The following is a 21782-nucleotide window of genomic DNA, read 5'->3' on the forward strand; positions in this document are numbered from 1 at the left end:
AAATGTTTTCACTCTTCTCTCAATGGGCTTTGGAAAGAGTTTGATATCAAAGATTCTCAAATGTAGAGGTGTTGTCTGTGTACAAGATGATGCACTATAAAAGACACTTTTGGTATGAAATGTCTTAGACTCATAAACTCATAACATTTTGTGAGCTTTTGCGTGAAAAGATAAAAGATTTGGAGGTGTATTTCATGGAGGCCATATTTGCATTATATTTTGAACTCTTAAATTGATTCCAAATGAACAGCATACATATCAGACTTATAGGTATAAAGTGAGTCCAATCAGTCTTCCTGAAGAGGAGGATCTGAGGTGGAAGGCATGGGATACAAATACAGGAGATGTCTAATGAGTGTGCTGTGTCATCCCTAAACAGTCTCACCATTCCAATCTGATCTATGCCGTTGTTCCTTTATTGCATCTTGCACAGCACTGTGGACAAGGTTATTGTGCCTTGAGGTAGACGTAGTTACAGAGCCAAAAAAATTATCTGAGAGAACCAGCAAGGCACGTCATGACACCATCATGCCATTTAAAAGCACACACTTGGACAGTGCTTGGACAAAAGTGAGCAAAAACACCAAAAACAAGGAAGCCTTATTTAGGGTGTTAAAGCTCTATATATGTGTGTGAGAGACTAATAATGGGAGGTTTATTTTGGTTGTGTGTAACACCATTTGGCATCGCATATTAAGAAAAAAAAAACAGTTGGAAGTAAATGGGCTTGTTTATATATATATTTTTTTGCTAGATTTTAAGAGAGAGAGTAGAATTGTATGAGACTTTCCTTTTACTTTTGTTTTGCAATATTTACCATTGTTTACTATTGTTTATATTTTCATTACGATTGAACTGTCTCTCTCCCAAACTTGACAAATGTTTAAAAAGAGCTAGAAGCTATAGACCTTTTGCTCTGATATATGACACATGGATTCAAAGGTGCTCCAAGTAATGTTAAATTTGGGGAATTTTCTTTGTTTCAAGTTACGTCCAACATGCTGAAATTCAAATCCTGTGCAACAATGTATCAGTCACACCTCTGAGTTGTGGAAGCTAAAGAAGAAGGTAAAAATAAAGATGTCAATAACACAAACATCGGATTTGGTATAATTAGCTAAACCAATTAGCACAGTATAAGTTAAACGCCCACATATGATGTTGTTTCAGTTTTGACGGTTACTAGGAAACAGCTATGTTAAATGTATTGGAGTGTAAATAGTGATACATCTTTCTAATGTGTAAGAAAAAAAAACAGTCTACAGAAATGTTTGCACTTTCAGTCTATTGCTCGTAGTTTTCTGACAGTTAGAAAAGACTCTTAAGATGTTGTAAAATCAATAAAATGATTGGAAAAAAAAAAGTCCCACATTTGAAGTTACCTGAACTGAACCATTTCAACTTTATTTTCTCTCTTTTTGAGAAAACATAAACAAATAAGAGCAGTCATAATAACTCTGCAATATGGTTTTTCCCTTCAGGATACTAGCAGCAGGTCTGGAGTTCAATCTCTCCACTTGGAGAAACAAACGCAAGTAGAAATCCAGCGATTGTTTTACCATGTAATCCATGTAGTAAATCCTGAACCCATTTAGAAATCATGCCAGTTTAATCTATATTTAAACACAAAACTATATCGACAACATCATATGGAACAAATCACTATCCACCTTTATCAAGGCACGCAAAGGTTCACCGCACCTACACAGGGGTCCATCAGTGTAAACAGTTTCAGTGCAGTGTAATTTGTTGTCTTTTTTGTTCGATCACAACTGGTGCACTGTGAAAACAACCAGGTAAAGTGACTCTGGCAGCACAATTGCGTGGTCATAAATCAGGCAAAACTATTCAGATCACAGGATGTGCCAAAACAGAGGAAGTTTTATTCAGTATGATTCAGAACAAATACATGTACTGTAACATTCCTCCTGCTAGGAGCATTCTTTTACTTGCTCCCCAGGCTTCACAGCCTTGACCTGTGTTTTATTGCTTTATTTATTTATCTTTCTATCTATTTTCCTGTCTTTGACTTTATGAAATGTATGAGTGTATTGGCCCCTTATTAATTGGGAGAGTAGAACATATGACAAAATGAACACCCATCGAGGGCCACATACAAAAACAAAGCTCTTGTTATTATTAACACAAAAAATTGCTCTTTAATTGTCAATAAGCTGGTTAATGCAGCTCTCGGTTTGCTGATTGAGAAGTTAATTACATTTGGATTTTAACAATCTGAATGTGGATTAATTGGCTGGTGGCCTCGACTTGCTAATTGTATTATGATAATGACTATGTAAACATGATAAATTGTTGTGTGATTGTTTTTTTTTTCTGAAATGAAAGGGAAATCATTAAGTATGCTACAGAGAGATAAGGTTTTTTTGTGAGTGATAACAGCCACAAAATAATTGAATGCCTTCGAGATCTTTATGAACATTTATTATAACAATTTGGTGAGACAGTTGTTTACTCCTGATTTATGGTTTCTGGTCAGGAGAGAAGCCTTGATATGTTGGCCATGTTTCTCAACTATTAATGTCCCATTAAAAGTGGACACATGGTTAGATTATACTTAATTTTGTACAACCTCAATTTTGAGGAGGTTAGGATGCTGTGTAAAATGTAAATAACAACCAGATGCAATGATTACATTCACAGTAGAACATAGAAATCCTATCAAATGTTGAAATTGAAAAATTTTACTATTACTTGAAAATACTGGCTCACCTTGAATTTGACTTCCGCAAAGTTTATAATGTTTACTATTTTTAATGTAGTTCTACATTAAGACCCAAAGATCACGAGGATCTAGTACTGATTTTCAGCCACGTGCCTTCCACACAGAGATGTCTCCAGAATCTTTGTTTGTTTTGATAATTGTATGTATGATAGTCTTCACAATTTTGTGTTTAGCAACAATATTCTGAAATTGCTCCATCATTTTCTTTTTTTGTCAATTACTGAACATCTTTTTACTTCTGACAGACTGCTTTTCTGAGGTGCTGTTTTCATGTAACTGACCCATTGCAAATTAACCTGATTTTTTACAGCATGTTTTTCCATCTTTTTGGAACCAGTTACTTATTGTGTTGCTGCCATCAAAGTGAAGATACGCTAACCGACTTCATGAAAGATAAAAATCAACATTTGATATCTTAAAGTTCCATTGTGAGTGAAATATTTATTCATGAGTTTTGCAAATCACTACATTCTTTTTTTAAAATGCATTTTACACAGCATCCAAACTTCTTTGGAGTAGGGCTTGGAAATAAATAAATCAACTTTGTTACTAGTACTGACTTCAGAACTTGAAACAAGCGATCCACATCTCAGAAAGACAAATGCACCTGTTGCACCTGTTGCCAGTCAGAGAGATGGGATTTGCAGTTAAACAATTTTTAATCACACTTGACAATTGAAAGGCTAAGATAAAATGAAAGATTTTTTTTTCTTTAGATCTAACCGGCAAATTCGTTTTTTGTATTATGTCTTCATCACCAATATGTATAGGCAGGATCCATTCATCCCTGGCACTAGGCAGTACAGTATACAGAAGGCAAAACCCCCATGTTCAATAAAACTCTCATCTCTCTGTGATCGCTTTTGGCCTACACTTCCACAGAGGACTACACACAAACCGTACCTGTCTGCCAGATATAAAATGAAGAACTGTGTTTTTCCTCTTCGTTGTTTGAATTTGGCAACAGCTGAAAATAGTCCCAGAAGATAACTTACTGAAACTGTGACAACTGCGTTAATGGCACCACGAGGGAAAAGTCGAGTGTGAAAAGATCACAAAGACAAGAGGAAAGCGATGGGGGAAGTCTGAAGACGTGCAAAAGCCAAGTAGGGAAGAAGGGAGTTCTAGATTGGCATGTTTAGGAAGTCTTTCCTGATAATTTGTTACTGGAGGGTACTTTCTTAGAATCTTGTACTTCTACGTTGTAATAATTGTTAATAAAGAAAAAGCTGGTACTGGATGTATCTATTCTGCAGCAGCAGAGAAAGAGCATCTTTTCAGCTCTGGTCCTTAACCAGTTTAAAAGAACAGAGCAATGTGTATTGTAGTCTGGGTGTTAACTCATAATGTTGTGGCTTTTTTTACTGGATAGGATGTTTTAGAATGATAATTCAGTTAACATTCAGTTTGAATGTTAATTCTTTTGAAAAGGAGAGAAGATGACTCTTACTCTTATGATATTCCTGAGAACAAGTTGATTGGTATAGGATTCATACTGAGATTTGATGTAAAAAGAGTCCAGTTTTTGAGGATTTAACAAGGGGTTTGATGATTTGTTCAGATGAGTTTAACTCCCACTGACTCTTTGCCAAAGGTTATTACCTACTGTTTGAGATCTGTTTAATCAATCAACACAGTCATCCTGTGAATTCCAGCTCAGTGTCATCAAGACATTTGGTAGATTATAAGCCAAAGATGAGGAAAATTTCAATACTGTAGATTTTAGAACAAAAGCTGGATCTAACAAGGTTAACAACAATAGAAACCCTGAAAGAGTTTAATCCACAAACTGAAAAAAATGCAGGGAACCTGCCGACTGAGAGTGTGCCACTAGTTCTGCATCCGCCCATGAATTTTTGATCTCCCTTTTGTAGCACTGTGCCTCTCTGTTCTCTCATTAGAAGAGAAAGCCAGTGTGGGCCCTTTAGCTCCTAACAGTACATCCCAAATGCTATCATTAGCATTTTATTCATAACTTCTGAAAGGAGCTCTGTTTCAAACTCAGTAACATTAGCATTGTACTCACAGTTCCATGATATAATCAAGGCGAAGATCTGCATTCATTTATTTTTTTCTCCAATTTGACTTATTACAATTGTTCAGGGGACGGTGAAATACTGAGGCAACAAGGATAGTGAAATTAATAAGAAGCTGTGTCCAAAGGAAAGGTGTCTTTATATGTGTAATTTACGCAGCATGCTTTTGTGGCATCAGGACAAGCCAGCAGTAGACTGCCATCAGTCACCGTGTTTTACTGTTGGGACAGAATTTGGAAATGGACTGACAGAGCACTAATAGGGTGTGCAGTGAGGCTGTCCTGTGGAATGCTAAGTGTTCACAAGGCAGCATTAGCCATCTGTATGCAACCGCGATAACCCTTACAGCTTATTTAATTAAGTCGTCTTGTGTATACATAGGCCTTTAAATTACTGCTCAGTCTTTCTCCAGCGCACTTTGGCCACATAAACTCTCTCTTTGGCTTTCAATCCTGAGTAATTGAGCCTTAAGTCAGACTTGTTTCTTATCCCTGGTCCATGTTCTGCAATTCTTTGCAGGACAGAACAACTAACAGGGAGATCAAAACAGGAGAAATCTGTTCAAGTAAACGCTATTGGTGGTATTCATTTAAGTCACGAAGTCTGTGCTTTTCTTGCTTCTCTTTTTTTTTTGTACCTCAGTTATACAAGCCCATGTTGGACCCTAGCTGACACAGGAATTGAGGCTGATACTGACTGAAAGTTCTTATCATAAGAAAACACATTTTTGATAAAGATCCGCTTGGAGAGAATGGGTTATGACATTTCAGTTTCTCAAGTTCCTGAGATAAGTATTTTCTGTATTTAATTTGCAATAGTTCACCAACCAGCTAAACTGACTTGTAATATATTCAGAGAACTGGCTAAACGAATCAATGGCAAAATTCCCTAAAAGTGATTTTTTTTTACACATGTTCCTTTAAATTTACTGTCAATTATGAAACAAACAAACTGCTTAGCTTTATTCATATTTGTAATAACATTCTTGTTGGTTGCAGTTGTAGTTTGAAAGTTTCAGCCTGCATTTAATGATTTCTATGAAGCCTCTTGTGGGCAGCAGAAACGAGCTGTGAACTCAGTCCTGACATATTCTCAACATACTCTCAGCCTATAGTACAGCTACCTTTACAATTTACATAATGAGTCATGTGGCATGCTTGTAACTGTCTCATGAAATTACATTTTGTACTATGACCCTCTTCACAACTGCCATTTGACATGAAGAAAGAAATAAAACTTTAGGCATAGGCACCACTAATTTTTTTAGTATTGCTGTACTCTTGGATTTTAGGGTGCACCCATTTTCGTCCTTTTCGTTACTGTCCTGACATTAATTTAAAGGTCCCTGGAGAGAGTCTTGTGATAGTTACCTGCTGGTTCATCATTACAAGCATTTATGAGCTGTTTCATAATTTTGTGTTTTGTGTGCCAGAGATCAGTACGTTTCTACATCTGAATGGAGCTTTTCATTGGGTAAATATTATTTGAACAGATTATGTCACAGACGTTTTATGATGCAACATGATGAAGAGTAAGGCTAGTATTATCTAGGTTAACTATTTGCTTGAATCATAAATCAAGAAGTCAGCTTCAAGAGTCATACTACCCGCCATGCTTGTGTAACTGTGAGCATGAGGCAGAGTTCCGGAAAAGAGCGACATTATCAGGATGAATCACAAACACTGTGCATTTCATCTGTGTATCAGGCACATAAACAACTTTTTATTTGCTCCTGCCATAACATGTCTCTCTTACTACTCACAGGGCCCAAGATACAACCCCTATGTCTGTAAATCATGCTTTACTTTGAGGCTAGGCCTGCCCATTCTATTATTTGTTGTTGTTTTGCTGGCTTGCCTTCCTTCCCCCGTGTCATTCTGGCTTGGGAGTTTTTTTTATTTTGCCAGCCAGGGGCCAGGGCCAGCACAGTGAAGCTGTCTGGTTTATTCTAATCAAATGGCCTCCAGAAGGGGGAGAGAGGTCCATAGAATATGGACAGGCTTAACCAGGATTTTTTCACTGCAGACTTTGGCATTTCTTATCCCAATGTTCGAGTGACAAAGTATAAGGTGGGAAGAGCAACAGACCTAATATTTAATCTCGCTAAAAGTACTTAGAGCTCACAGTACACATTAACAGATTCCAACACATTGCTAGGCCAACAAGTTATAAATCAATACCTAATTAATGAGGAGAATATAAATCACGGCAGGCCGTGATTTAATAATCAATAGTGGTATTTCTTATTCCCAATCATGGCAGAATGCCCTAAAATTGCCCCCAACTCTTTATTTGCTAATACTGCAATAAGAGCTGCTATGCCAATTGAGTTAAATCAGTAAAACACACTTGCTGATTATTTAGCTTGTTTCATCCTTACAGAAAAACTATTCAGTTGACATTTACTTCTTTTCAGTAATTATGCTCTGTACCTGCAATCAGATTATAAAAAACATGATTTTAAAATAAGCACGTTTCAATACACTACATTAATTTGTCCCTAAAACCTGGTATTTTCTTACATTTATGCAACTACACTTAAAATGACATATTTTCCTTATTTTTTCCCCTTTTTAGCCACATTGATCGTCATTTGAATTATCAGCACCATACTCTGACTTAAGCATCAGAATGCTGAATAACTTGGCTGCTGTGCCTTTTTCCGAATCCATAACCGTAGAGAGATTACATTGTATGTACACAGCTCTCCCCTGCTGTTGTATCCCTATTTCTATTTCTAAAAAAGTGAGGGGAAAAAAAATCTAATCTTTGGAGGTGTTGATTCCCCTGCCCTTGCTTTCATTTTATCTTCTGCTATATGGGCTGTGAGATGTTCTGATGTTACTGACTGGCAGGGGAGGACTGTATAGATGCTGGGGGGAATCTAATTTTCTTTTTGATAATTGATATGAACTGAATACCTTGTGCTATATTCTGTATGAATTCTACTGACATTGCTTTTGGCTAACGCAGTGCAGGACCTGTGAGCTTACTGTCAACCTCAGGTGGTTAGCATGTAGTTGTAGCTGTGTTTTATTTGTAGGTCAGAGGCATCTGTTCTGCTGTTGAATAATAAATTTCAAGTCAGTGCTAAACAGCGCTCAGAGCCCAGGTTTAGGCTAAGCAAATCTGAGACATTTCCCTCCTCTTCTCCTCTCATCCCTTTGAATCATCTTACCTTCTTGCCCATCCTCTGACACACTACTTGTACATGGTGTACTGAAGCACACCACCGCACACTGTCTCATTTTGTATATATAGTGAGAGTACCTTATCAAACATGTCCATATGTTCACTCAAAAAAGGCTATTTTTTCCATGAAGCTAGAATGATTTTGTTGAATGGTGGTGCAGTGGCCTCAGGCTTTAATCCAGAAGGCTTGGCCATTCCTATGAGGAGTTTTTCTTAATTATTGTCCGTCTAGATCCATTAGACCTGTTCAACATTCAAACATTCAAGTCATTTATGGTCATATGGATTAAAGTTACTCTCATACAAGAAAGAACAATTATTGCAAGTGGAAATGTATCGAGCCCAGTGTCTTATCAAAATGTGCAACGCTGGTTAATGTCAAAATAAGAGCTATAAAATTGGGAAATGCATACTTTTATTTTCTTCAGATACATGTGTATTTGTTTGCTAATTAACTGGAAGTCCATTAATTGCTATGGGAATCCCACTTTTTGCTATGGGAACCTAGCATGTCAGATAGGTTAGCAAAACTCAATCTTCCATTTTTTTTGTTTCCAGTGAAATTTGCTTCAAATTACATTTATCCAAAACTTGTGATGAAATTATGGGAAGCTGTGTGTACATAGCTGTTTAAATGAATTTTAATGTCTTTCACAAAAATGGTTACCAGGCAGACCAAACTCTTTTAACTTAACTCCCCCCTTGTTTTATTTGTAATTCTGTCACAATAAATTCATGTGCAGATTGCATAAAACTGCATTGAAAACTGCCAAAATTAGCTTTTCCTAGGCTGTATGTTAGATGGAATTATGGACCAAACAAAAATGTACTGTATGCAGGAATGACATAGCACTCTTGGGGTGGGAGGCATTGACATAGAAAATAAAATATGGAAAATGGGGTTTCTAAGGTGTGATTGTCATTGCCGAACCCTTAACACTTAACCAATCCAAAACAGCTTAAAAATGAAACAGTCAATGCACAAAACTATATTTTGTTTGCAGAAGCGGTCAGTCTGGCAACCTAGAAAATGGAAATTTCTCACATGTGATAGATTTCATGAAAGGGTTTATTTCAATCCAAGCTATAATCTTTTCCTAAGCCTAACCAAGTAGCAAGGTCAGGAACATAGACCAGCTGAATGGCAACACAAGAAAAGGAAAAAAAGCTGTGTCCAAAAAATCAACAGAGGGTGTTTCATTGCTGTGTCACAGACTGGCATGTGACTATCCATCCATCCATTTGTTCAGCCATCCATCCAAAAAATACTCGCAGTTTTCCACTCCTACATGTTTGCATTATATCAGCAATTTGTTTTATAATGACAGAAAGGATAAATTCAGGATAACGTTGTTTCAAATTCATTGTGTATCTTTGTTTGTGCTATTGTTTTCAATAGTGCATTTTTGGAGGTCCAACCTTCCAATCTTGCAAACTGGGTAACAAATCCAAAAGCTATCTCAGACATTGCTCATGCCCTTTATATCAAATCTAAATAATATATTTCAGATGTATAATGGTAGCAAATTTTGTCCTTGAGCTTGTTTACATTCACATACAGTAAGTATCCTCTAAGCAGCCATTCTGTAGGTTGTTTGCTACAGAACACATGATTCATCCTCAACCATAGCAGCCCCCACACGTTCCACCCTTGTACCCTGCTGCACAGAAGCGTAATGGCCTTTTATCGATTCTCCCGTCTCTCATCGTCTTTCTTCTCTTTTCTTGCCCTGCGCTCTGCACTGTAATGAGAGGTGGTTAAGAAAAGCTGCTGCATGAGAAGGGGGCCATGCTTCTATTTTTTTTGGCTGAGCATCAGAAGCGGTTGTGCTTCCTTTTGTCAAAGTTAATGTGTTTGCTGTGCATGAAGATAAGTGGGTGGGTGTATGTAGAGTATATGTGTACTGATATAGCAATTTGCTGTTTATCTGCTATGTGTTAGAATAGCATCCATGGATAGGACATGCTTTTAAAATATTCATAACTCCAGGTGGGTATTAGGCAGAATGGCGATGCTCGGTGAGAGGTAGTTGAATTTCAGGGAATAAGACACATCATTTGTGCCTTGTGCATCACTGAAGCTGTCCTGTTTGATTTTTCTGAATTTCAGTAAAGAAATTGTTTGCTGTCATCATGTGGATGAGATCCGAGCTTCACTGATATTAAGCTCTTTGGGGCATGGACGGTTTCCACAGTGCATATAACTGGAGCTCATTAAGGCCTCTTCTGATAGTGTTGTTCAAGAACTAATGGCTCATTAAATACTTTAAACACTTTCCATTACCCATAGCAGCGGAGAACAAAAAGAGCACCTTTTAAAGATTCTTATTTGTCAGTGGCAACATACAATTATCAGCAAATATGTCTTTGTTCATTGACAAGGATTGATGGGTTTTAGGAGTGTCTCAGATGTTTTGTAACATACGATATGCAGAAATGTCATTTAAAGCTATGAAAAAACTTCAAATGTTCCATGTCTTATTTTTTCATATTAAACTCATTTGTGATTTCCACAAATTGATGTTATGTCGTGATGAAACTTGAAATATATCACAGGTCTTAAATGTTTGTATTTAAAGGACAACACTAAAGCTTCCTATTTGGAGAATACTCTTGTTTGTCTCTAGTACTTCCTTGCTCTTTGGAACAGATGTTGTTTCCCTGATGGCTGGCTAAACAAATTTGCAGATGTTGTGAGAAATTCTTGTGATAAACAGCCACTCGCACATTTAAAATTTATAAGAAACGTTTTGAATTATCTGCAATAATTTAAAAGCACAGGTCCAAAACTGAATACTGTTTTCTTGTAAACTTTGGTGAAAAGTTGGAATTACATGGCACTATTTCAAAAGACACTCAGGCTCAGGCTACATTTAGATGACATTTGTTGTGATTTAGCTAAATAAGTAAAACAGAATTTTTTCTTTTGACTGTAACTTTTTACTTTTAACTTTTCTTTTTACTTTAACTCTTGATTTGATATTTTCATCCTAATACCTCAAAGTAGTGATGTTAGAATATTATTGGTGTGTTAAATAAACAACAGCGAAAGCTCCTGGCCAATCAAACATATTTAGTCTTCATTTCACTTCATGGACTTTAGCTACATTTTTCTTGAAAGGCATGGAATCCCTTTATCTACAGCTGAGCTTTAAATCACTCGTCTTCTATCTCACAAACCGTACAAGGGCAATTAAAAAAATAAAAAAAGCGAACAGAAGACAGTTGCAATGAACAAAGAGCATTCTGAAGACCATAGTTCCTTTGCCTTTCAAAGGGTTGGGCCTCTTAGCAGTCTTTTATTGAAACTAATGATGAGCAGGATCCACTGTAGTAGCAAATCCTCTGTACAACCAACACACTGAGAGCGCAAGGATTACCAAACGTTGTCTTAATTGATCTCATTATCTTCTTCCTGCTCCTCTGTGAAGCCTTCCACTCTCAAGTGTATCTTATGATATATCTTAAATGACTGCAATTTGGCAAAGCGTATCATTGTCATTTTTTTTTTCTTTCTTTTTCTACTTCAGATGAGTTCTGTGGACTAGTCGTATAGGGCTTGAATGACTTTGGTATGATCCTAATTTACTTAAAGGAGGCCAATTTTACACATCAAAATCTGTTTATAACGTAGAACTGCTACTGTAACATCTTGGAGAAAAGCCTTGAGCTGCCCCTTGTTTCTTCTTATTTGCTTCAAATAAGCCAGAATCTCTTGTAATCTTGTAAAGTGGCCCCGTGTCCAAGTTTTTTTTCTTCCCCACCTTCAGGTTTTCAGACATTCAAACGTAAAAAAGGCACCAAACTTAATGGCTGAAATAGTATTGTGTCTAACACATAACAGACGTCTTGCAAATACTATAAGACTGTATCTTTTGGCATTTTGTTGCCAGCTGCCTGTTGCAGAGACACATGATTTGTTCACCATTCTGTAGTTGCATGAAGAAGAAAAAATGGTAAACAGTATTCTTGCACCAACAAGTTGATTCCTAAAGAGCTATTAGTTGAAAACTCTGCATGTCTGAGTATAAGTTGTGTCCTTAATTTTTTTTTAGGAAACTCGAAAGAAGGAGTGTCAGGCCTAAAAAGATACCCTACAACAGCACATGAACATGATCAGAAAATGATGTCCTAAAGAAGTCAGAAAAACTCCAACAATGACCTGACAGGTCCTTCGCTTGATCCACCCACTGCCCACTGAAGCCTCATCAGAAATGGTCTCCATGGAAGGGTGGCTGTCAAGGAGTCTTTCTTTAAAAAGAGAAAGATTAATCGTCCCCAGAGCCCAGACTTCAGACTGGAAAATTAATTTATAAAAAAGTTTGTCACTTGCCACTCTAGGCCTTCAGACAGCTTTTGCTTACCAATAGGGTTGGATTACCAATGACAGTTGCTTATCATTACGTTGGGCTGCTTGAGCCCATTTCAAATACAGACTTTATCTGAAGGGCCTCAGATGTTAACTGTTGTCCATAATTGCAGAAGACAGCACCTCCAGTTACATGGTTCTTGAAACTCCTCTTTGAGTTAAAGAGCACACACAACTAACCAAGCATACAGCAGTATTTCTTCTTTGTTTCTGATGTTGACTTCATATACTGGACCAACACTTCTTTCTCAGATCTGCTTACAAAGGCGTTTTGTTTTCTGAGCCCAACTCAAGAACACTTTGTGGACTGAGCTTTAAAATGTCAGCGTTTATCCTTTAAGGAAGCAGAAGTAGATTCATAACTATGAATTCATTTAAGTAGTGTAGAGTAAAAAAGGAAAAACAGTTTTCAAAACCTTATAACAAGCAGATGCAATCTACAGATGATGCAGGCCACCTCTTTTACCATGTAATTGGATGAACATGTTTCATGTTCCTTTGTTAATTTCTTCCTCTTTCATTTAATCTTAAAGGTTATACTGCTACCCTGAATGACACCATACACACCATTTAATTTATCTTAAACCAGTTGATAGAAGTGTGCTTGTGTACTAATGGGTGTCTTTCTTTTTCTTTCCAGGATACAGAGATCCTCAACACAGCTGTCCTCACTGGCCGTACAGTAGCTGTTCCCGTGAAAGTGGTTACTGTAGGGACAGATGGAGCAATATCAGATGTCACAGAGTCAGTGGAGTGCAAGTCTACAGATGAACAAGTTATCAAGGTTAGTGAAGCATGCTTTGTGAACAGCTGCTTTTACATAGGCTTTTGTCAATTTGTCTTCCTATAGGCCAGCTTTAAAGTTATGCACAGAATGAACAATTGATAGCTAATAATAGTTTAGAAGGCAGATGCTGTTTTCATTTTACACAAATGTGTCTTTAAAAAGGGTACAATGGTGGTGTTTGGGTAAGCAATGTCACCCTACAGTGAGAAAGTTGTTGGTTTGGACTTTCTGGTAGGTTGGGGCCTTTCTGTTTGGATGCTGTTCTCCCTGTGGGTTTTCTCTGGGTGCTCTGGCTGATTTCTAATTGGCATGCTTTTCTATCTGCCTGTGTTCGCCATGTGATGGACTAGCAACCTGCCAACGGTGTACCCTGTTACACATCTGTGTGCCCATCTGGAATTTTCTCCTTTTTTACTTGGTTATCTTTTTTGTCATCATTCATTCATGTATGGCAACCATAGAGATGATTTGTTAAGTGTCATTATGATTGCTTACACAATTACTAATCTTCATGGAGAAGTGATATTGATTTGTGTCTGTTTCCATGACATACTAATTTTAATAAAAGAGGTTACTGAGATCAGTCGAGTGCTACATTCTTCTTGTGGTGCAGAATTGTCTCCATCCAGAGATCCCAGGTCAATATTTAAAGCTATCAGTTGCAATACATTTAATGAGAGAAAGTACAAATGAATCCAAAGTGTAAAGACTAAATTTGACAAATAAAAAGAAGAATAGAGTGAGGGACAAGGGAAGAGATAATAACAGAAGAAAAAAAAAGAGAGACACTCGGGACTAAAGTGGATTCTTTCAACTCGCTCTCAGGAAGTTCCACATATTAGTGTGTTGCACATGTGTATTCGTGAAAAATCTATTTTTCAGAGAGCATACACTGACGATAGCATCCATTATCATCAACCTGCATCACTTGTTAAGCACTTTGTTCGGCAGAGAACTTTAAAGCCTCCAATCAAAAAGATAATGTGATTTTCAACTTAATCGATCCCACTTTACATGTACAGCCATCGATTAGATGGTTATCCTGCTTGTCTGCAATGATCAGCATGAGGAATATAAACCAAAAAGTAATACATTATTGATATTTTTGAATTGTACATTATTCTGACAATAATGTACATTACAACTTAGAAACAGATTGAGGGGAATGTGGGGTTCAGTATCTTCCTCGAGGACCTTTGGTTGGTTATCAGACCTGCAACCTTCCATTGTTGAAAGACAATGACTCTATATTATACTTCTTACTCCTGTCTAGATTCACACAAGTTTGATTAACCATTCACAGGCTAAACAAGTGCATACAACTGTTGTAAATAATGACATTTTAAAATGAATTTGTTTTATTCAATACAATACAGCCATTGAAGCCTAAAAGAAAAAGTTTGACAAACTGTAAATAGTGGGTGAAGACTTTTTCCTATCCATTATAGATTTGGAACTTTTTTTTTTCTTTTTTAAATAAAAAAACCTGGAAGAATTGCTAATTCTGCCTCTTACTGAAAACTATAATGGATTCACACACAATTATTGCAATTTTTCTTTAACATAACATTCTACTGTACAGTTTGTTCCAAAAAAGACACAGATTATTAAAATACATTTACATTTTCTCCAAAACTACGCCAGATTGCCAAACCTTTGCTTCCTCTAACTCAAACAATGGAGACAGAGCTTTCCTGTTTGCATAATATCTAGTGGAACATTTATTTCAGTACAGTATATCCAACAAAGAACAGTAGGTGCTGCTGACTAGCAGCTGTTGTGCTGACTTCAGTTATAGCTGCTTTGAGTTCACTAACTTATTTGAATTGGGTATGTTCAGCAGGGTCAGAGTTTCAGCTTTTTTTTTCACCCCAAACATGATTGTAGTTGCTACTCCACAGATTAATTCTGCCTTGCAAGTTTGTAAAACATTATTTATTTTAAATTAACTAAACTTCAGTATGATGATGTTTAGTGCCAGTTTTCATCTTTGTTTAAGTGATGTCTTCTGACTTAATCAAATAATGCCACATTATCTAAAGTTATTGAACACAGTTTGACTCTTGGAAGATGCATTCATATGGATACTGTGTTTAGCATCATTAAGGACCCCCTGATTGTGTATTTAATTAATGTCAGTGATAACTTCAAATATATAAGAAAAAAGAAAAAGAGAAAACATCCCCATGAAGTCCTAAACATCCCTCTCCCCACTTTGAGATGATACTTCTGAATCACAACAGTGATAACGAATGAGAAAGAATAAATTAAAGGGAGGGGTATAGGAGAACTGACAGACACCATGCTGTCAGTTTGTTCCTCAGAGACATGAGCTGATCTGACAATATTTAAGAGTAAAGTTGCCAAGTCATATGCAAAGCAATGGAGACAGATGACAGTATTCTTCTGACTGGACTGTTATAAAAAAGGACATGGGCTGAAATTAGAAGTTGTGCCATTGAAGCTCACCATGGCATTTGAGACTGAAATTAATTAAAATGGACAAACAAAATTCAAGATTTGGTCCTAAAAAATGGAAAATGATTAAGTAAATCTGTTGCTTTTAAGATAATTACAGATCCTTCTGATGTCCCTGCTATATTTTTCTTTTATATTGGAGATCCATATGAGGAACTTGGATCACTGATTGGAGTTGTACTTTATCCAGCTGGTCACAATTCAGTTCTGAGTGTTTGTTCTCCGGCTGGAAGAAACAGGTTTGTTTCTTTGCAGGGCTCCATCTGTTGAGTTGGACCAAAGTCACAAAACTTGCTCACATATTATGGTGCATTAAGGGTGGATCTGCACACATACTTGCTCACATATTATGGTGCATTAAGGATGGATCTGCACACATACTTGCTCAAATATTATGGTGCATTAAGGATGGATCTGCACACATTGAAAGAAACTGAGCAGACCAGACACTTGAGATTTCACTGAAGCAATGCCAAATCTTTCCATACTTCTGTTCCTCAGAAGAGGCTGTTGATGGGACATAAGAACAAAAAATAGATTTTCTCAAAGCAAAATAACATTTTATTATGAAATACAGAAACATCCCATTCAGTGTGGTTACCTTACCAAATTTTAATTTGTCAAAGTATTAGGTTTAAAACAGAATGTTTTTCTTTCTTCTCTCTCAATTTCCCCCATCAGGTTTCAGAGCGCTGTGACTATGTGTATGTCAATGGAAAGGAGACAAGAGGAAAGAGCAAGGTCATGCTCAACTTTACCTACAGTTTTCTGAGTGCACAGCTGGAGATGAGCGTGTGGATGCCCCGCTTACCCTTGCTCATAGATGTGGCTGACCCGGAGCTCAGTCAGATTAAAGGCTGGAGGGTCCCCTCCAGTGCAAGCAACAGGAGGTAAAACATAGTTGTCTGTTCCATCGAAAGTATTCAGTTTGTGTTGCAAGTTACATGATCAAAGATCAATGTTACATTGAAGGCTGCCTCCTTTCCAAACCATACCCATGGCTTGTATGTTGTATACCTTTCTAACACCAGCCAAGTCACGTTATTGTTTGAAACCAACTAAGAACTGGGGAAAGTATTCTGGCAACATGTGGTCATGTTATTTACTGAACTTTATTCAGAAGAGAGAAAAAGCAATTTTCACATGTTGCACTTGAGCTCACCTCCCATAACGACACATGCCATCCAACCCCTCCTTCCTCCTTATGTGGACTTTGTGGCTTCTGATATGTGAAATAATGTGCTTGACAGTGACATTTGCGTTTTCATATAACAGTCTGAACAAACACCCTATGCTCATATATTGAAAAACGTATTGTTAAATTGAGTACAAAAGTACATTTTAAAATACTTTTTAAAAAATCATTGTGTACCCATACATATTTAAACACAAGATTAGAAACTGAAAATATTGGTACAAATCTTGATTTATTTGCACAGGCCATTCACAGAGAAGCATTGAACAACCCCTTTATGATGATCAGATTTGACACTTAATAAGATTCAATAAAAGTTGCCTACATTAAATAGGCTTGGCATAGGTGGTGTAGACATACGGGGCATAAAATACAAGGTCAGCAGTATAATGAGAGTTCAATAATTAATGTCCATGAGTCAGGTCCCAAAAAGTATTCATAGTGCATAAAGAATGAGTGAAAATTTAGAGCATTACAGAGCCCATGCAAAATTCTGAGGCAAGAAAGTCATAAAGTACCATATTCAATTAATTGTGCAGCACAGCGTAGGATTTACAAGACCGTTGTAAGACTAGACAGTTGTAAAGATATTTCGTGATTTTTCTTCTAATATGAATATGGCTAATTAGAATATAATATACAAATGAAAACAGAAGATCAGTGAAGCACATTGACTCATTTACATCTAATAATAGCTATTATAATCATTATTTACCATGACTATACAGACAATAGCTCAAAAACACTCAATTATCCCTTTCATATTAGCCAGAACATTACATTAATACACTATTTGTATTGTAGTCTATACAGTTATTACATTACATGGCAAACGACATACTATACAGATCTTTGGGGTTGGATATTTATTTATTTTGTATGATAATCAAGTTTAGATTAGAGATCTAAATTATGTTGTGTAAAAATTTTTCCACTAAAGCTGGGTCACCCTGTGATGTAAATAGAATTAATAGATCCTGTTTTAAATTATTTCAAACCCCATATTCAACAAGAAATGTGTTTTTTAAAAACCATGCGGATTCTTATTTTCATGCCAGTAACATTTTAATTTTAAAAGAACATTTTAAAAGAGTTTGAACAGGGGCATGTTTGCTACTCTGTTGCATCACCAGTTCTTCAACGTCTGAGTAAAGCAGAAATAAACTTGTGTTATAATAAGCTGTCAAAACACAGGTGTGGCACTGTGTATACACTCCATTTATGTTTCCAACATGTTATGTTTTTGAAAATGTATATTCAGACCAATGATTAAGTTACCCTTCACCTAAAGGATGAAGGGTTAAAACACTCACCAAGTAAATAAGATCATGAGGACAGGGCCAGCGCTCCCTGCTCTGAGACGCTGGGGGTGTTGTCTGCTGAGGACAGATATCAGATCAGCTCAGAGGAACCACAAGGTCAAATGGAGTTCATTTTAACCGAGGCAACTTGCTTAGATGTGAAATTCTCAAACACACACAGCAGATATTACATATTTCTGTTACCTTCCAGCTGTGGACTTAGTTACCTACTTTTATTACATTGTTAAGCTTACATTCTTATGATGAGCTTGTCCTTCAAGCATCCAACCATCAAGAAGCACAGTGTGAGCACATCAGTGAGGGAGAGAGAGACTTCATCCAGCTGTCACAGTAGTATAACTATATATCCATTGATTGCAGCTGTTTCTGGTAAAATATATGAAATTACCAGGTAAAATAAGCACCAGGTGTTTCTGGTAGACCTCAACTTTCTATTACCTTGGTTCTGCACAAAATAAATTAAGAACCGAGTGTAAACTTTGGTTATCTGAGTAGTTGTGCAGCCCTTGAACTTCCAGGGTGCACTGCTGGCTCTCCTGGTGTGTTGCCGGGTCATTTAAAAAAAAAAAAAAACGTGATGTCTTAGTTTCAGCATTTGATTTGTTATCGAAATTTAAATATTCTGTATGGCTTGAATTTTCACCTGTATGTACATTTCCAAATATAAATAGAGTGTGTATACACAGTGCTACACCTTTGGTTTGAAAGCACTACTGTACTTTTAAAAGATAACTTCCAGGTATTCATCATCATCATCACATGATGAGGTCAAGTTGTAGTTTTTGAACAAAACACAAAATATACAAGACATAACAGAAAAAGGAAAATATCTCTCTCTTAATCTCTCACAATCTTCCTTTTGATTGTTTTTTTTATTGTTATTCTGATCATGACACACATTCAGTTGGACATTTACAGATCACGTTGTCTTTGGTCTCTGTTTTTACAATATGCCTGCATTATTTAGCAATTCATTACAGTGGCATTTTCTGACTTGTCAGCCAAGATACACTACAATGAGGATGCACTTTTTCCAGCAATAGGGTAATTTATGCCAGTCATCTTGGCTATCATTAAGGTGCATCAACTTTTGAGCAAGCTAAGCACCTGATAAGATCAATACCACTTTAATCAGATTTAGAACATTACCTATAGGTATTTTGTGTCTTGTGGCATGAAAAACTGTGCATACTGCTGTACCCTTCCTATCACAAAGTCACTGCATTTAAAATCCACCTGAAGCCCACAGGGGGGCACTATTACACAAATACCCCCTTGCAATCAATGCTGAATCACATTAATCTTTCAAAAGGGCATTACTCCATGGAGAATGCTTTCTATTTGTAGTTTACAGAATGTGTGGATTTTAAGAAGCAAAAAAATAGTAGAAATCTAAGTGGGCATTCATTTCTTGGCATTGTCTTTTTTCAATGAGTGTGTTCTCCAGCTAAGTGAGTGCTCATTCACTTTCACAGAAGTGCCCAGACCACCTCATTAAAGTCCAACACCATAGGTGACCTGTCACTCACAGCTACAAACATGCCCTGACCCCATGTTTCTGCCTCTAGCCACAAATGTCACCTTGGTGTAGATTGCTGTCCCCTCACTCATGTGGAGGAAGAGAAGATGGAAAGGGTGGGGGGTGGGGGGGTCACGGGCACGGTGAATGCAGGTTAGGAACTAAGCCAAGCCACTGGGCCACAACATGTTAACCTGTCAGCCCATTTTTCTGCCTGGCCGGCCATGCCTCATTAAACCTAATGGAAACTGTCACTGTCACTCCCCCCTGGCCACCTGACTGGAAGAGAGGCAAGCAGAGCTTGAAAGAATAAGAATAAAAGATGTAGGATAGTCAGAGAGGGGGAGAAAAAGTAGAAGAGGAAAGTTGGGAAAAAAAGATTAGAGCAAATTCTGGTTAGAGACTGATTTACAGAGAGTCAGACATGCAGAGTCAGAGACAGATTACAATAGCAATGCATGTCAAAACAAAACAAATCCAGAGATAACGTGTGGTGGAAGAAAGTAGCAGAAGGATAAGAAATATGCCTATTTTGAAAAAAAGTCATAGATAAACTGCAAAGACAATGCAATATAATTAATGAAAATAAGTAAAAATGAGTAAAACAGGACCTTAATGCAAGCAAGCAGATACATTGTGCTTTAATTCTGTGTTTCAGTGCTGTATTAAACTTTCAATAGTATGAACAACAGTAAAGCATGTATGAAACAGCTGGTTGACATTTTAACATTGTCTGTTGAGGGTTTGAGACAATATTTTATTCATAATTCTTTTCCCACATTGAACCAGTTACATTTTACTCTCTTCTTGCATCATTGTTTGTAAGTCTTGCAAATTGCACAGTGGCATCTGTTAGTACACAAATGTAACCCACTGAAGGATTTTATATTATTCCCCTTTTCTCACCTTTTCTCACCTCTACCTCATTAAGTCTAATGTGGGTCCGTTGATGTGATAAAGGGGTCTACAATCCAACATGCCTAAGAACAAAATAATAGAATCCCCCAAAGTCCCCCTGCTGGGTTTGCAAACATTTAGTTGTTATGAAATGTATATTTTGAGATGGCTTTATCTCCAAAGCGTTCACTGCAGGCCAAGTAAATGGCAGACATACAGAAAAATATCAGTTGCCCTTTTAAAGGAAATGAGAAAGCAAGCTAGGCAGCAGTTTGTCTCTGCAAGCTGTTTTTAATGGATTTTTGAAAACCCTAGGAGACTGACTTTAGGAATGTCAGCCGAACATGCAGCACAACATAGTGGAGTATTTGACAGCTTTAAATACATCAGAGGTTTAAAACGTCACAGAATTTATTAGTGAAAAGAAAAAAATGAATAAATCTGTCACAAGAAAGTACAATTACTTTTTGCATATCTTGTTCTTTGTTCTCTAAAAGCAAAGCGCTTTCATTGCCTTTTACCTCAGAAACTGCTTGAAGTAAATGGATTCTTTCTGCGTTTTTCATCAATTGATGTGGGCCTTTTCCTCATAGCTCAAACTATGCTTGTTGTCCTTCTCTTTTAGGTATGAGAGGGTCACTGATGACAAGAAAGGTGCTGATGCATCAGAGGAGAGGACAGAAAATGCCTGTGTAGCCCAGTACCAGAGCACCACTCTGCGGGTCCTCACACACTTTGTGGCAGATAGTGGAGAAATTAAAGAAGCTATGGAAGAGGACGGGCTGGGTCAGATGATCTTCCTGCTGGGTAGTGACTGGCAGGTGGATGTGACACAACTGGTCAGGCAATCTCTGAGGGTGGAGGACCGGAAGATTGCCGAACTGCTGGAGGGTCAAGTTCTCATCGGACTGAGCGCTGGAACAACCAAACTACAGGTTGTGAGGATATATAATTTATTTCTTTAAACTAGGTTCTTTGTTTTTACATTTTGATTGTTACATTGCCCCAGCTAATCAGCAGGTGACACATACATCTGTTTAAGGCACAGCTGCAGAGATAATTGCTGGAAGAAGCTAACTTGAGATTAGTCAATCAATAGAATTGTTACCTCTTTGAGACAGCTAACAGATTTACTTACTTGCCTACACAGTTCTGATTGGTTTTGTTTTTTCTAACAAAGAAAAATCCACGACAAACACTTTTTGTATGAACTGATAATCTGACATAGTGACAGGATAAAGAAC

General features: G+C 37.1%; 1 protein-coding gene across 1 annotated transcript in view; it reads left to right on the top strand.

Annotated features, from left to right (window-relative positions):
• Positions 1 to 21782, top strand: part of LOC140277416 (transmembrane protein 132D-like) — a 142605-nt gene that overhangs the window by 112873 nt on the left and 7950 nt on the right. The window contains exons 6-8 of the mRNA XM_072372422.1: positions 12981 to 13124; positions 16287 to 16495; positions 21164 to 21473. Coding sequence (XP_072228523.1) covers positions 12981 to 13124; positions 16287 to 16495; positions 21164 to 21473 — 663 coding nt within the window. The remainder of the gene's footprint in view (positions 1 to 12980; positions 13125 to 16286; positions 16496 to 21163; positions 21474 to 21782) is intronic.

This window comes from Leuresthes tenuis, unplaced genomic scaffold (assembly GCF_036924035.1).
Source record: "Leuresthes tenuis unplaced genomic scaffold, fLeuTen1.0.hap1 SCAF_19, whole genome shotgun sequence".
In the NCBI taxonomy this organism is placed as follows: Eukaryota; Metazoa; Chordata; class Actinopteri; order Atheriniformes; family Atherinopsidae; genus Leuresthes; species Leuresthes tenuis.